Genomic DNA, 17,114 nt, shown 5'->3' with positions numbered 1-17,114 from the left:
CAGCACGGTGGCACAGTAGTTAGCACTGCTGCTTCACAGCACTAGGAACCCGGGTTCAATTCCGGTCTTGGGTCACTGTCGGCGTCTGCACATCCTCCCCATGTCTGCGTGGGTTTCCCCCGGGTGCTCCGGTTTTCTTCCACAGTCCGAATGGTGTGCTGGTTAGGTGGATTGACCATGCTAAATTCTCCCTCAGTGTACCCGAACAGATGCCAGAGTGTGGCGACTAGGGGATTTTCACAGTAACTTCATTGCAGTGTTAATGTAAGCCTACTTGTGACACTAATAAATAATATTAACCAAATTCTCTGCATTTATAAATGTCAATCCAGTTGCATGCTAATCATTGACTGAGATAGTAACCTGCAAATGGGACTTCCATCATCACACAAATCCTCCCTAATCAAGGCAAAAGAACGAACGCACAGCACAGTTTCTTTTGTTCAAAGCTCTCTTCCAATTCATGGGAGAAAATAATCATTTTTAATTCCCTCTGACATTTTATGACATTTTAATTAAAATGTCAGTTGCCTTGCCAACCAGAAGAGCCTCAAGTTGATCTCCTCTCTCTTGGAAGAACTGAGTTAAGTCCGAGCTTCCTGGCTCCAATAACAATCCACATCCTTGCCCCTGAGATGTGGTTTCCAAGGGCTGGGCTACTCCATAACAGCCAAACCTCAGAGAGGTTTGAAGCCATGATTCCTGCAGTTTCCCATGGCGTCCTTCCAAATAGACAACTCTGGGCTTGGCAAGGAGGCAGACCTGAAGCAAGGGGCCATAGGAATTCCTACTAATTAGCTGCAGATTGTTTCTGGATTAGTCGGCAATGATGGCCATCACTTGTTTAGCATGAACAACATCTTTAGGTGGCCAAGAGCAGCCTGGATATTTATAGAGTTAGCATATATAGCTTTCAGCAAAACCATTGAATTAACAATTTTTAAAAATATGAATTTTCCGCATTTGCGTGGCTGTGAGCTCATGAACGAAATCAGATACTTATCCTGCATGTTCTCAACTCTGAGTTGTGGAACACCACACTGGGCAGCACAGTGGCACAGTGTTGAGCACTGCTGCCTCACAGCGCCAGGGACCCAGGTTCAATTCTGGCCTTGGGTGACTATGTGGAGTTTGCACGTTCTCCCGATGTCTGAGTAGGTTTCTTCCGGGTGCTCCGGATTCCTCCCACAATCTGAAAGACATGCGGGTTAACTGAATTGGCCATGATAAATTGCCCCTTAGTGTCCAAAGGTGTGTAGGCTAGTGGATTAGCCAAGGTAAATGGTGGGGTTACAGGGATAGGGTTGGGAATGGGTAAGATGCTCTTTCAGAAAGTCGGTGCAGACTCGCTGGGCTGTATGTCCCCTTTCGGCACTGTATGAAATCTTTCTCTAAGAACAGAATCCCTACAATACAGAAGGAGGCCACTCGGCTCATTGAGCCTGCACCGACAACAACCCCACCCTATCCCCGTAACCCCACACATTTACCCTGCTAATCCTCCCAAAACTACGGTCAATGTAGCACGGCCAATCAACCAAACCCACATATCTTTGGACTGTGGGAGGAAACCGGAGCACCCGGAGGAAACCCATGCAGACAAGGGGAGAACATGCAAACTCCACACAGACAGTGAGCAAGCCAAGAATCGAACCCAGGGTCCTGACGCTGTGAGGCAGCAGTGCTAACCACTGTGCCACCGTGTCGCTTCAGTACATTTAATTTATTTTAAAGACAGTTTTTGCTGTGGCCCAGTGGCAAGCTCACTCACCCCTGAGCTTGAAGGTTCTGGGCTCAAGTTCTGCCCCAGAGCTTGAGCACAAAAGCCTTCACTGGCACTCGGAGTGTTGCATTGTCGGAGGTGCCATGTTTTCAATGAGATGATAAAACAAGGCCCCATCTGCCTGCTCAGGTGGATGTGAGAAATTCAGTGATGTCCTGTCAAAGAGCGAGGAATCATCCCAGTGTGCTGGCCAATATTTAACCCTCAGTGAACACCATCTGGTCGTTATCACATTGCTGTTCTTCAGAGATTGCTCCGCACAAATTGGCTGCCATTTTCACGACATTCCAACAGTAATGGCATTCCAAAAGTAGTGTTTTGGCTATAAAGAGTTTTGAGATGTCATATAGTCAAGGAAAGACCTTTATAAGTGCCAGTCTTTGTTTTTTTTTAAGAGGTCCCATTAAACCCCGAACCACCCTGCCTTGATTCCAGTGCATTCTGGGAAGGATACCATTACGATTCTCTTGTGTTGTGTGGCTCTAGGGTGAACCTCGACCAAGAAAGGGAAAGTTCTAGCTGTTGACCTCTTACTTGCGGAAAGATTAGTTAGTGTTATCAGCTACACATCAACATAGCGTGAGTTTGACACGCCAAGGCTTCTGCTTTGGTTGGAACATACCATTTGATGAGGTAATGGCGCTCCCACAGTGGACGGAAGAATTTATTAAAAGAGAGGTTTTTCTGGATTTCTGTACCGCACAAGTTGCAATGGTTCCAAACGTTTGCCCAAGAATTTAGCCAGTCATCATTTCTTTCATTCCATCACAGTCACGCCAATACACAGGCATGAAAAGAGTGGTCACAATTATCAAGCCACAAGCAATGTTACAGATGGAACAATTTCCCTTTGCTTTTTCAAATAGTGGATATACTGAGCAGGCAACACAAAGGCAATTGATGTTCCTTTCAAAAAGAAGTTGGTTAAATATCTAGCTGGAAACAGAGTGGGAGGTTACAGGAACAGATACAGATTGTGATTATCCATCCCAAGTGTCCACCATTTAAAAGCAAAATAGTGTGGACACAGGAAATCTGAAAGGAAAACAGAAAATGCCGAAAAAATGCAGCTGGTCTCGCAGCATCTGTGGAGAGAGAAACAGTTGGCTGCATGTCACAGTGGTTGTTGTGTGTGTGGGCTAACGTGTCCAAAAATGGGTCTGCCACCCCTCACTGCTGAGGAAGGCCCACCCTGGCTGATCCAATTGGCCAGCAGCTCCCACACTCCCAGCAGTCTCAAGATCTCAATAGTGAGCACTGCACTGCACTGGGGAGGTGGTATTCTCGCTATCCAGAAACTCAACTAATGTTCTGGGGACCCGAGTTCGAATCCTGCCACGGCCGATGGTAAAATTGAATTCAATAAAACAAATCTGGAATTAAGAATCCACTGATGACCATGAAACCATTGTCGGTTGTTGGAAAAACCCATCTGGTTCACTAATGTCCTTTAGGAAGGGAAATTTGCCGTCCTTACCTAGTCTGGCCTACACGTGACTCCGGAGCCACAGCAGTGTGGTTGACTCTCAATTGCCCTCTGAAATGGGCTAGCCAAGGGCAACTAGGGATGGGCAATAAATGCTGGCCCAGTCAGCAACGGCCATGTCCCATGAATTAATAAACAAAAACAACAGGGCTTGCAGCAACTCCCAAGCAAGAGGCCAGATGGATCCTGGTGTAGGGTAAGTCTGAGGTTTTGGATGTGGAGGTTTTGGCTGCTTAGGGAGGGGGAGGACGCTGGGGGGGAGAGGGTTGTGGGTTTTTCAGAGCAGGCGGACAGCAAGAGAGGGGGCTTGTGACCTTCCAGGGGCTGCCTCCTTAAAAACTTATTAAACAAAACGTTCTGTCCTCTCCCGCCTGACAACCCTCACCAACTGCATGGACAGTGTATTAGCGGGGTCAATTGGCAACTTAGGAAGCTCAATTGACCCATGATTATTTAATTAAATATGGCAGACGGGCTGTCAATTTCAGTGTCCACCTGTCTACCATGTTATGAGGATGGTTGGAAAGGCGGTGGGCTGGGTGCTACGCTATTATACACATTCACCCCCACACCCCATTGAAAACACACCCAGCAGGAGCATGTAAAATTAAGCCCATTTTTCGAGTCCAATATGACTCTTCTTTTGAATGGTTCCAAAGAAATGCTGCACTCAAAACGTTAACTCTGTTTCTCTCTCCACAGATGCTGCCAGACTGGCTGAGTTTTCCAGCACTTTTTTCTCTCTATCCAAACTATTCAATCTTTTTACACTTGACAACCAAGCATCAAACTAAATAGGATACACGGGATATTGGAAATAAGACCATTCAGTCAAACCAGTCCTTGCAGCATCCAATCGAGTTTCTTCCCTTTTTTTCGCAAGTAAAGGAGGGTGGCACAGTGGTTAGCATCGCTGTCTCACAGCGCCAGGGACCCGGGCTCAATTCCGGCCTTGAGTCACTGTCTGTGTGGAGTTTGCACATTCTCCCCGTGTCTGCGTGGATTTCCTCCGGTTACCCCGGTTTCCTCCCACAGTCCAAAGATGTGCGGGTTAGGTTGATTGGCCATGTTAAATTAACCCGAATGTCAGGGGATTAGCAGGGTAAATATGTGGGGTTATGGGGATAGGGCTTGGGTGGGATTGTGGTCGGTGCAGACTCGATGGGCCGAATGGCCTCCTTCTGCACTGTAGGGATTCTATATCCATTCCCGACTCCATCATCAATTTCTCTGCCTTCCCCTGAAGTGCGTCTGCACTATTCACTTCAACCACTTCCTGTGGTAATAAGTTTCACATTCTCACCTCTCGATGGGTAACAAAGTTTATTCTGAATTCCCTATTGGATTCCACAGTGACTATCTGAGATTGATGGCTTCTCGCTATTGCTGTTTCCCACAAGAGGAAACATTCTTCTCTGAATTCTCTTTATCAACACCTTTCATCATTTGAAAGGTCTGTGAGGTCACCCTCAGCTTTCTCTTTTAAAGGGAGAAGAGACTGAGCCTTCTTCATCTTTTCCTGATCTACATATCCATGCATTTCTGATATCCTTGTAAATCCTCTCTGCACCCTCTCCAATGCCTCCACATAGTTTTCCTAATTTCCCAAATCAATTGGGCCAGTGGGCTGACGAATGGCAGATGAAGTTTAATTTAGATAAATGCAAGGTGATGCATTTTGGTAGGATCCAGAGTGGCAATTTTTTCACACAGTGTGTTGAGTGTCTGGAACGAGCTGCCAGAGGTGGGGGCAGGTATAATTTTGCCCTTTAAAAAACATTTGGGCAGTTACTTGGATATAGAGGGATATGGACCAAAGGCAGGCAATTGGGACTAGCTTTGTGGTAAAAAAAGGGGCGGCATGGACAAGTTGGGCCAAAGCCCCTGTTTCCATGCTGTAAACCTCTATGAGTCTATGACTATGAAACAGAAGTGCATGTGGTATTCTAAGTGTGGTCTAATCAAGATTTGATGCAGGTTTAGCCTAACATCCTTACTTTTCAATTTTGTCCCACTACAAATAAAGTCTAGTGAACATAGAACATAGAAAAGCTACAGCACAAACAGGCCCTTCGGCCCACAAGTTGCGCCGAACAATTTCCTTACCTTCTAGGCTCATCTTTAACCCTCTATCTTACTAACCTCCATGAACCTATCTAAAAGTCTCTTAAAAGACTCAATCGAATCCACTTCCACCACCACTACCGGCAGCCGATTCCACGCACCCACCACCCTCTGAGTGAAAAACTTACCCCTAACATCTCCTCTATACCTACTCCCCAGCACCCTAGACCTGTGGCCTCTCGTGACAACCATTTCAGCCCTGGGTAAAAGCCTCTGAGAATCCACTCTATCAATACCTCTCAACATCTTATACACCTCTATCAGGTGTTTTGCTTTATTAAAAGTGCTTAGTTTTGCTTTATTAAAATGGCCTTGCTAACCTGTGGTGCAAATTTGAGTGATTAGTGTATTTATGCTCTGATCCCTTTGTACCTCTACTTTACCTGGACTCAGTAATAAGTGGCCTCCTAAGTATTCTGAAGGTGGGCCAGGTGTTAAGCTGTTTAGGTTGTAGAGGGTAGAAAGTTGAGAGTTGTGGGTTTGATTAATTGCCCTTAACTTTTGTTGCCTTTTGGCAACAATCAGGTTGATTCCTGGGATGGCAGATCTGTCATATGAGGAGAGACTAAGTTGGTTAGCATTATAGTCACTGGAGTTTAGAAGAGTGAGAGGGGATCTCATAGAAACTTATAAAATTCTAGCAGGGTTAGACAGGGTAGATTCAGAAAGAATGTTCCCAATGGTGGGGGCATCCAGAACTAGGGGTCATAGTTTGAGGATAAGGAGTAACCCTTTTAGAACTGGGGTGAGGAGAAATTTCTTCACCCAGAGAGTGCTGAATGTGTGGAATTCACTACCACAGATTGTAGTCGAGGCCAAAACATTGTCTGATTTGAGGAAACAAGGTTCAGATGGCTCGATTGAGGGTTACAAGTTAGCAAGGAATGAGCTGGAAAAGGGGCTTAGGAGAGCTAGGAGGGGACACGAGAAGTCCTTGGCGGGTCGGATCAAGGAAAACCCCAAGGCTTTTTACTCTTATGTGAGGAATAAAAGAATGACCAGGGTGAGGTTAGGGCCGGTCAAGGACAGTAGTGGGAACTTGTGTATGGAGTCAGTAGAGATAGGCGAGGTGATGAATGAATACTTTTCTTCAGTGTTCACTAAGGAGAGGGGCCATGTTTTTGAGGAAGAGAAGGTGTTACAGGCTAATAGGCTGGAGGAAATAGATGTTCGGAGGGAGGATGTCCTGGCAGTTTTGAATAAACTGAAGGTCGATAAGTCCCCTGGCCTGATGAAATGTATCCTAGGATACTTTGGGAGGCAAGGGATGAGATTGCAGAGCCTTTGGCTTTGATCTTTGGGTCCTCGCTGTCCACGGGGATGGTGCCAGAGGACTGGAGAATGGCGAATGTTGTTCCTCTGTTTAAGAAAGGGAATAGAAATGACCCTGGTAATTATAGACCGATTAGTCTTACTTCGGTGGTTGGTAAATTGATGGAAAAGGTCCTTAGAGATGGGATTTACGACCATTTAGAAAGATGCGGATTAATCCGGGATAGTCAGCATGGATTCGTGAAGGGCAAATCGTGCCTCACAAATTTGATAGAATTTTTTGAGGAGGTAACTAAGTGTGTTGATGAAGGTAGGGCAGTTGATGTCATATACATGGATTTTAGTAAGGCGTTTGATAAGGTCCCCCATGGTCGGCTTATGATGAAGGTGAGGAGGTGTGGGATAGAGGGAAAGTTGGCCGATTGGATAGGTAACTGGCTGTCTGATCGAAGTGGAGATGCCGGCGTTGGACTGGGGTAAGCACAGTAAGAAGTCTCACAACACCAGGTGAAAGTCCAACAGGTTTATTTGGTAGCAAATACCATAAGCTTTCGGAGCAGAGCTCCTTCGTCAGATGGAGTGGATATCTGTTCTCAAACAGTACACAGACACAGAAATCAAATTACAGAATACTGATTAGAATGCAAATCTCTACAGCCAGCCAGGTCTTAAATGTACAGACAATGTGGGTGGAGGGAGCATTCAACACAGGTTAAAGAGATGTGTATTGTCTCCAGACAGAACAGCTTGTGGAATTCTGCAAGTCCAGGAGGCAAGCTGTGGGGGTTACTGAGTAAGGGTAGGGTAGGGTTCTGAAGACTGTGGAGGAACAGAGAGATCTTGGGGTTCATATCCACAGATCTCTAAAGGTTGCCACTCAAGTGGATAGAGCTGTGAAGAAGGCCTATAGTGTGTTAGCTTTTATTAACAGGGGGTTGGAGTTTAAGAGCCGTGGGGTTCTGCTGCAACTGTACAGGACCTTGGTGAGACCACATTTGGAATATTGTGTGCAGTTCTGGTCACCTCACTATAGGAAGGATGTGGAAGCGCTGGAAAGAGTGCAGAGGAGATTTACCAGGATGCTGCCTGGTTTGGAGGGTAGGTCTTATGAGGAAAGGTTGAGGGAGCTAGGGCTGTTCTCTCTGGAGCGGAGGAGGCTGAGGGGAGACTTAATAGAGGTTTATAAAATGATGAAGGGGATAGATAGAGTGAACGTTCAAAGACTATTTCCTCGGGTGGATGGAGCTATTACAAGGGGGCATAACTATAGGGTTCGTGGTGGGAGATACAGGAAGGATATCAGAGGTAGGTTCTTTACGCAGAGAGTGGTTGGGGTGTGGAATGGACTGCCTGCAGTGATAGTGGAGTCAGACACTTTAGGAACATTTAAGCGGTTATTGGATAGGCACATGGAGCACACCAGGATGATAGGGAGTGGGATCGCTTGATCTTGGTTTCAGATAAAGCTCGGCACAACATCGTGGGCTGAAGGGCCTGTTCTGTGCTGTACTGTTCTATGTTCTATGTTCTTTTCAAGAAGAAATTAGATGTAGCTTTTGGGGCTAAAGGGGTCAAAGGATATGGAAGGAAGGGGGGAAATCAGGATATTGAATTCGATGATCAGCCATGATCATAATGAATGGTGGAGCAGGCTCAAAGGGCCAAATGGCCTACTCCTGCTTCTAGTTTTTATGTTTCTACGGAATCAGGGAGCATCAAATGAGAAGTTGAAATGAGGGATATAGAATGAATGACTATTCTCAGGATGCGGGTGTCAATGACTACGGTAGTGTTTATTGCCCATCCCTAATTGCCCTTGAGATAGTATACAGTCTGCAGAAGGAATCATCACGTCATCCACTTTTCCACGCGTGTGAATTAAAGCAAGAGCTTTCATCGTTGTATGGCCTAGGTTGCACTAATACCATTTTGGCATAAAACCAGCATAAAATAGTAAAACACAAATTGTCTCAGGAAAAGAAATGGCATAAAGTTGGCATAACACTGCAGTTACACTGAAGCTTCCCAGAACATTCTGGGATGTGTTATTTTGTCAGTTGAACCTACGTTGAAAGCAATAGTCCATTTGATTCAAATGAGAAGTCCAGAAAGGGATCTAATTTCATGTTAAATACTCATTGTTTCGAATCAGCAAAACCTCTCGCGTTTTATGGACCTGCTGTGAATTTTCATAGTTAATCCAGTTAATGTTGCTCTTTTCAATGGCAGCCTTCTTTTTAAAACCTTCACGCAGCCTGGGGTTGGAGAGGTCAGATTTGGTCCTGTGTAAAGTCACTTGGGGAAATATAGAGAAACCAGTGTTGTGAATGGTGGATCAGTGAGATTTGTGCAATTTCACTGGATGGCATTCTTTTCTGTTAGTAACGTTTCTGCTGACCGCTCACAGTAGGCGGGTCAGAGGTACTCCTATTTCATTGAATGTGGAGTTCCATTTACATTGATTAATAGAAGATTGCCTATTCCACTTCCTGACATGTTAATTAGTGTCACTTACAGCGCTAACATTGAAAGTTCTCCAATCGCACGGAAGCTGTGAAAAACCCTTCAGCCTCACTAAGTTTCAGATCAGTTTTTACAACATTTTCTTGATTTAATGGAGTTTTGGGCAGCACGGTGGCACAGTGGTGAGCGTTGTTACCTCACAGCGCCAGGGACCCGGGTTCGATTCCCGGCTCGGGTCACTGCCTGTACGGAGTTTGCACATTCTCCCCGTGTTTGCGTGGATTTCCTCCGGGTGCTCCGGTTTCCTCCCACAGTCCAAAGATGTGCAGTTTAGGTGGATTGGCCATGTTAAATTGCCCCTTAGTGTGTGAAGATGTGAAGGTTAGATGGATTAACCATGGAAAATGTGTGGGGTTATGGGGAGAGGGTGGGGAGAGCTTGGGTAAGATGCTCTTTCAGAGAGTTGGTGCAGACTCAATGGGCTGAATGGCCTCTTTCTGCGCTGTTGGGATTCTATGACTCTATGACTCTGGAATGCCTTGGCAATAAACTAAGTTGTATCAAAACTGACACCACCTACCTAAGGACAATTAGGGATGGTCAATAAAGGCTGGCCTAGCCAGCGGTGTCCACATCACTTAAATTAACTATTAAAAAGCACAAAGTTGCGCGAACTACTCCGAAATGTAGTCTTGTCTTCTGGCGCTTTGTAACTGTTACCGTTATCTGGATACCCTAAAGTTTATTTATTATTGTCATGGGTAGGCTTGCATTCACACTGCAATGAAGTTACTGTGAAAATCCCCTAGTCGCCACGCTCCGGCGCCTGTTCGGGTACTGAGGGAGAATTTAGCATGGCCAATGTACCTAACCAGCACGTCTTTCGGATTGTGGGAGGAAACCGGAGCAGACACGGAGAGAACGTGCAGACTCTGCACAGACAGTGACCCAAGCCAGGAATCGAACACTGGTCCCTGCCGCTGTGAGGCCGCAGTGCTAACCACTGTGCCACCGTGACACCCATTTAAATTGATGGGCATTTGCCCATCTTATTCTGGGGCAAGAAGCAGATGAGCCCAGGAGAAACTTGCATCCGCTAAGTGTGCCAAAAAACAGCGCAGCAAAGCATTTGAAAAAAGAATCTCCCTTTTAGGGAGCAAAAGGCAAAAAAAAAGCATAGCTGGGAGCATTGTGGCTTTCAAGTTTTTTAAAATGTTGACTTACTGTTCTTGGCCGAGAAGTAATATTACTTTTCACATAATGGCAATGCCCCACATGTTGCTCATTTATCCCATGCTGTGGGATATCATTTACAACATTTGTTGAGTCAGGGGTGACGGATACATGCATGAATGAGAACTGATTGTGTGCATTATCGACACCACACACAGTGGTCCCAGGACATATGCCCACTGGGCTAGTCAGTACCAGAAGCTAACATACAAAAATAAAGCTGGTGAAATTAAAGTGACCTCAATATTTAAGCACTTCAGACAAGTTTTTTTTTTCCAATTTTCTGTCACAGCAGCAAGGACTGGAGCAGGGATTAACTCCATGCTCCTTCTCATAGAGATATCAGATTCTCTGATCATTCCATGTTTGTTTGTTTTAGAGACGTGCCAGTGAAATCTGGTAAAAAGAATTCCTTTAATTTTCCAACAATTCAGACAAAGGTCTCAGTCAATTGGCCTTAAACTAAACAAATGCCCTGCCATGTTTATCCTGAAATTCCATTTTTAATGTTCCGCTGTTTGGGTCCTGATGGTTGACTGATGATTGGTACAATGAGCGATCTCTGGAATTACACTGTGAAAATGTGTACTTACTGTGCAGAGTGAGTACACTGTTTGGAAATGTTAACATACATAGAATCCCGACAGTGCGGAAGGAGGCCATTCGGCCCATCGTACCTGCGCCGACAACAGTCCCACCCAGACCCTATATAAAAGCAAATTACTGCGGATGCTGGAATCCGAAACCAAAAGAGAAAATGCTGGAAAATCTCAGCAGGTCTGGCAGCATCTGGAGGAAAGAAAAGAGCTAACATTTCGAGTCCAGATGACCCTTTGGCAAGCAAATGCTCCCAGTGAGAAGGCTTTGACAAAAGGTCATCAGGACTTGAAACGTCAGCTCTTTTCTCTCCCTCACAGGTGCTGCCAGACCTGCTGAGATTTTCCAGCATTTTCTCCTTTAGGTACCCAGGCCCTATCCCTGTAACCCCACATATTTATCCTGCTAATCTCCCTGACACTTAAGGGGCAATTTAGCATGGCCAATCAACCTAACCCGCACATCTTTGGAGGAAACCGGAGCACTCAGAGGAAACCCACACAGACACGGGGAGAACGTACAGACTCCACACAGACAGTGACCCGAGGCCAGAAATGAACTGGGTCCCTGGTGCTGTGAGGCAGCAGCACTAACCACTGTGCCTCCATTCTGATCATACAGTTGTATTAAGACATAACCCAGCAACGGGGAGCAATAGGGATAGGTGCCCTAGCATTAGTTTGTACAACAGCTATGTATGTGCATTGCCAAGTGCTTCAAGTTAAATATAAGTAAAAAAGAAGACTTTAGCAAATTCTGAAGGCCATTCCGAATTATATGGTGAGATCTGGCTATTTGTGCACTCTTCCCACCTGGGTTCCATCCTACCAGAGAGACTGTTTGACTGGAGGATGGAGGGCCAGGCTTCAGTAGGTAAGATGAATGACTATTCTGCTTCACAATCTTTGGGGATGATGAATTATTGATGCAGAACTAGTCTTTGAGAGATTAAAGGGCAAATTCAGTAAGCCCATGCTTCTAGGGCTGGGAAGCTGGACTCGAGAGCCACATCATATCTTAAACACAGCCTTCTCACTGGGAGCATTCGCTTGCCAAATTTACCCTCAAGTCCATGAATGGCAAGAGTGAATATAGCAAATTAAATGAGTCAGCTGGAGGGACCAATGGTCTTTTCATTCCCTTTCATTGCCTTTGGAAAAGGCAGTATCCAAGACAGTTTACTTACTTTAGAGACTCGACCACAAATGGGAAATCATAGAATCACAGAATCGCTACAATGCAGCAGGGGCCATTCGGCCCATCAAGTCTGCACCAACTCTCTGACAGGGCATCCCACCCAGAACCTATTCCCTTAACCCTATATGTATTTGCCCTGCTAATCCCCTGAACCTACACATTTTTGTACGCTAAGGGGAAATTTAGCACGGCCAAACCACCCAACCTGCACATCTTTGCCATCTTTGCTTGTCGCCTCCAAATAGCATGATTGAAATTGCGAACCCAATAAGTTCAGTGAGCTCCTCATCAAGTTGGAACTCATTAGCAGTACAGACCAAGCTGTTGTGTTGTATGTGGTTCGAATAGTTTTTAAAATGGCAGCGATGGTGCCTTCGTTGTCTTTCCTAATTTGTCCTGAGAAAGATGGTGGGTGGGCCACTTCCCTGACACAGTTTTTTGCTCAGTTGAGGGATGTGTTAAAATTTATTTATTAGTTTATTTGTTAGAGTCACAAGTATGGCTGACATGAACACTGCGATGAAGTTACTGTGAAATTCCCCTAATCGCCACACTCCAGCGCCTGTTTGGGTCAATGCACCTAAACAGCATGTCTTTCAGAATGTGGGAGGAAACCGGAGCACCCGGAGAAAACCCACACAGACACGGGGAGAACGTGCAGACTCTGCACAGACAGTGACCCAAGCCGGGAATCGAACCCTGAACCCTGGTGCTGTGAGGCAGCAGTGATAACCCCTGTGCCACCGTGTTAAGTCAATTCATGGAACATTAGTCCAGCAGAGAGTGCGAGTCTGGAGTCACATGCAGACCAGGTAGATTCACCTTTCTTGAATCGCATATCTGAGGTACCATGCGGATTAAAAAACAAGACAGGTTTTGTCGGGGCTTGCAAGATAGTCGGATAAAGCATTCGCGAGTGATGGATCCTTTATTGCCTTCTTATCGGTAAGGAGAGAACTGGAAAATTCCTAAGGCTCTCCTCAAATGTGTACAGTTAGCCTTTTTTATAGGGCATTTCTCACAACCTCTAGTAAAGATAATTGTTCCTTGTCACGCACACCGGTAAATTATTTACATATGAAACAAAGAGGTAGGCGCGAGACAATAGCTGTTTAATCGCGTCCCATCGGTAATGTCATAATCTTTGGTGGTAGATGGATGGAATGTCCGTTCAGACGATGGTCACCTAATCATGCCTTTATTATAGTTTTGGTGTTGTTATCAAGGACATTCTGCTGTGTCCTGTTGATAGATATAATGAAACATCTACGTTTGTCTGCGCTATCTATTTCATGTATATGCAGAGACAGTCAGTCTACAGTAAGGGTGCTGCTGATGATGTGCTAATTTTTCTGGTCCCCTGGCCAACCCCATGCTGAGCTCAGCCTCCTCTCCCACATTTTCAACATGATTTTGTCTACTGATAATTCATTTATTACCGCAGCTGTATGAACTCGATTCCATGATGGGATTTGACCCCACAACCTAGAATTGGTGCACCTCAGTACATTTCTTGCACTGGGACTGAAGAAGGAGCCTGGAGGAAGATGGTCATGATTAAGCATCACCTCCAGACTCACAACCCAAAGATTGATGTCTTGACTCAAACCCCCATGACTTGGAATCTTGCATTCTGAAAGTATTTTCTTTATTTCAAGGAAAGCTTGGCATCACTTATCAAGAAAACAACACCATAGATTCAGGCGAGGTTGACTTGGGTCGGTGGACGATACAGGAGGTGCCTCCTGGAGTCTTCTGGAGATCTCAACTTTTTATTGATCAGCCCCAGTTCCTGAAGTTCAACATATCTCTTCCGAAGGATGCGTTGATTGGAGTATATGGCAGGAAAGGGCTCCCTCCTTCTCACACTCAGGTATGGCTCATAATACCCTGCATTTAGAACATAGAACATAGAACATAGAACATTACAGCGCAGAACAGGCCCTTCGGCCCACGATGTTGCACCGACCAGTTAAAAAAAAAAACTGGGATCTGTCTTGAACGTGACTGTAGATTATTGGCTATCAACTGAACAGTTAAACTACTGGAGTTCACAGGCTGAATACACCATTTGACATATTTAATTCCTTCCTCAGTCTTTCACGCTGTTGTTCCTCAGCTAGGAAATTTTGCAATTTTCTGATGCTGTTCGTGTGCAGAACACAGTTATACTAAGGAAAAGAGTTCCAAAGACTTAGGACCCTCTGAGAGAAAACATCCTGTCTCATCACTGTCTTAAATGATGGCATTGGAGGGAGTGCAGAGAAGGTTCACCAGGTTGATACCGGAGATGAGGGGTTTGGATTATGAGGAGAGGCTGAGGAGATTGGGTTTGTACTCGTTGGAGTTTAGAAGGATGAGGGGGGATCTTATGGAGACTTATAAGATAATGCGGGGGCTGGATAGGGTGGAGGCGGAGAGATTCTTTCCACTTAGTAAGGAAGTTAAAACTAGAGGACACAGCCTCAAAATAAAGGGGGGTCGGTTTAAGACAGAGTTGAGGAGGAACTTCTTCTCCCAGAGGGTGGTGAATCTCTGGAATTCTCTGCCCGCTGAGGTGGTGGAGGCTACCTCGCTGAATATGTTTAAAGCGCGGATGGATGGATTCCTGATCGGTAAGGGAATTAAGGGTTATGGGGATCAGGCGGTAAGTGGTACTGATCCACGTCAGATCAGCCATGATCTTATTGAATGGCGGGGCAGGCTCGAGGGGCTAGATGGCCTACTCCTGCTCCTATTTCTTATGTTCTTATGTAAATGGGAGACCCCTTATTTTTAAACCGTGACCCCTAGTTCCAGATTCTCCCACAGGGGAGGAAATTCTCTCTACATTCACCCATCAAGATCCCTCAAAACCTTATTTGTTTCAATCAAGTCACCTCTTACTCTTCTAAATTCCAGAGTATACCAGCCCTGCCTGTCCAACCTTCCCTAATGAGGCAGCCTGGCTATATAAGGTATCGGTCTGGTGAACCTTCTCTGAACTGCTTCTAACACATTTACATCCTTTCTTAAATAAGGTGACCGATACCGTACACAGTACTCCAGATATGGACCGGAATTCTCCGGCCGTTCACGTCAGCGGGATTCTCTGGTCCCGCTGCAATGAACGGAGATTTGGCAGAACGGCAGCGGGACGTGAGAACAGCCAGAGATTTCTGACCGCGGTCTCGTTTAGTGCCCTGTACAACTGAAGTAAAACCTTCCCACTTTTAATTCAATTCCCCTCATGGATAAATGTAAATGTTCTATTAACTTTCCTAATTACTTGCTGCGCTAGCCTTTTGTGATTCATGCACTGGGACACCCAGATCCCTCTGCACATCAGAGCTCCGCAATCCCTCACCATTCAGATCACATGCCTCTTTTATATTCTTCCTGCCAAAATGGACAAATCCCGCCCCCCCCCCCCCTCCCCTCCCCTACCCCATAACTATTTATGGGAGCATTCCTGCTTAACCACTGTGTAATATTTGCCAGTTCTTCACTTTGTTTATTAACGCTCAGTGAAGTGCCAACGCATAAAGCTCTCTGAGACAAGCACTTTTTGCTTGCTGACAATCAACACCACCGATGTGGAGTTGCCGGCGTTGGACTGGGGTAGGGCACAGTAAGTAGTCTCACAAGACCAGGTTAAAGTCCAACAGGTTTATATGGTAGCACGAGCTTTCAGAGCGCTACTCCTTCACGATGCAGTCACCTGAGGAAGGAGCAGCGCTCCAAAAGCTCATACTACCAAATAAACCTGTTGAACTTTAACCTGGTGTTGTGGGACTACTTACTGAGTCATCACCAATGAAAGGGGGGCTGTGGTGCATTCTTTGTTCATTGGCATTCACACTTTCTTAATTTAGAGGCAGATATGCTTGTCTTCAATTCTCCAGACTTTTATTTGCAATCCTTGTAAATTGACCGTGCCAAACTGATTGAAATTCTCCACCCTGTTCGATGTGGAGACTGTGCAGTCTCTTTTAAAAAAGAATCTGCTTTGGATTCTGCAAAGCATTAGTTTCACAGATGATAAACCCCTGAGGATTGCTGGAGTGTCTCTGCGTCACCTTGGCATCGTAATAACAGATCACTTTCTTGGTTTCTTGGATCTGTGCAACAAGAAATTGCCCGCTGTTCTTTTCATTTTATAAATCAGCATTGCAGTCGAATCTTGGTAAAGACAATGAATTGACATCCTTGCGTCAGGATTATACAGAGCAGAACATCATACATTTTTTTTTGAAAAAAGCATATTTGTGTATCTGTTTTGAATTACAATTCCTAAACCAATGCTTGATTCAGAACGGAAAGATAATTAAGACCTGAAATGGGGGTGTTAGGTGTCTGGCGGAATATCAATGACTTGTATTGGCAAAATGAGGGGTCACATTGCTTTGCTTCCCTCGCTTCCCTGTCAAACACCAGGATCTCCACTTGGCTTTGCTGCTCTCTGGAGCCTCCTCCATCACTGCCAGACCCCCGAGATCCTCATCCTGTTGTGGCCAGAGCCGGGTTTCCCCAGCAACAAGGCCGCCACACTTCCGTGTGTTACACTTCCGTGTGTTGCACTGCCAACCCCAGGTTCTCCTACCCATTGCTGCCTCACAGCGCCAGGGTCCCAGGTTCAATTCTGGCCTCGGATCACTGTCTATGTGGAGTCTGCACGTTCTCCCCGTGTCTGCATGGGTTTCCTCTGGGTGCTCCCGTTTCCTCCCACAGTCCAAAGATGTGCGGGTGAGGTTGATTGGCCATGTTAAATTGACCCTAGTGTCAGAGGGATTAGAGGGTAAATGCGTGGGTCTACGGGAATAGGGCCTGGTGGGATTGTGGTTGATACAGACTCGATGGGCCAAATGGCCTCCTTGAATACTGTAGGGATTCTATGATTCTAACCCATCCGCAGAGTTATCAAACCCCCAGCAGCCCTCCACTCCAATGCTGCCAAAGCAACAGGGACAATCCCTCAAA

At 45.7% G+C, this 17,114-nt stretch overlaps 1 protein-coding gene across 2 annotated transcripts in view; it reads left to right on the top strand.

Moving 5' to 3' along the window:
* tenm3 (teneurin transmembrane protein 3) overlaps positions 1–17,114 on the top strand; it is a 593,227-nt gene that overhangs the window by 386,473 nt on the left and 189,640 nt on the right. For both annotated transcript variants that reach the window (XM_078215101.1, XM_078215099.1), the window contains one exon: positions 13,814–14,028. In XM_078215101.1, the coding sequence (XP_078071227.1) occupies positions 13,814–14,028 (215 nt within the window). The remainder of the gene's footprint in view (positions 1–13,813; positions 14,029–17,114) is intronic.

This window comes from Mustelus asterias, chromosome 6, assembly GCF_964213995.1.
Source record: "Mustelus asterias chromosome 6, sMusAst1.hap1.1, whole genome shotgun sequence".
NCBI classification, from domain to species: domain Eukaryota; kingdom Metazoa; phylum Chordata; class Chondrichthyes; order Carcharhiniformes; family Triakidae; genus Mustelus; species Mustelus asterias.
The sequence above is the reverse complement of the archived record's forward strand: the minus strand, read 5'-3'. Positions and strand labels throughout refer to the sequence as shown.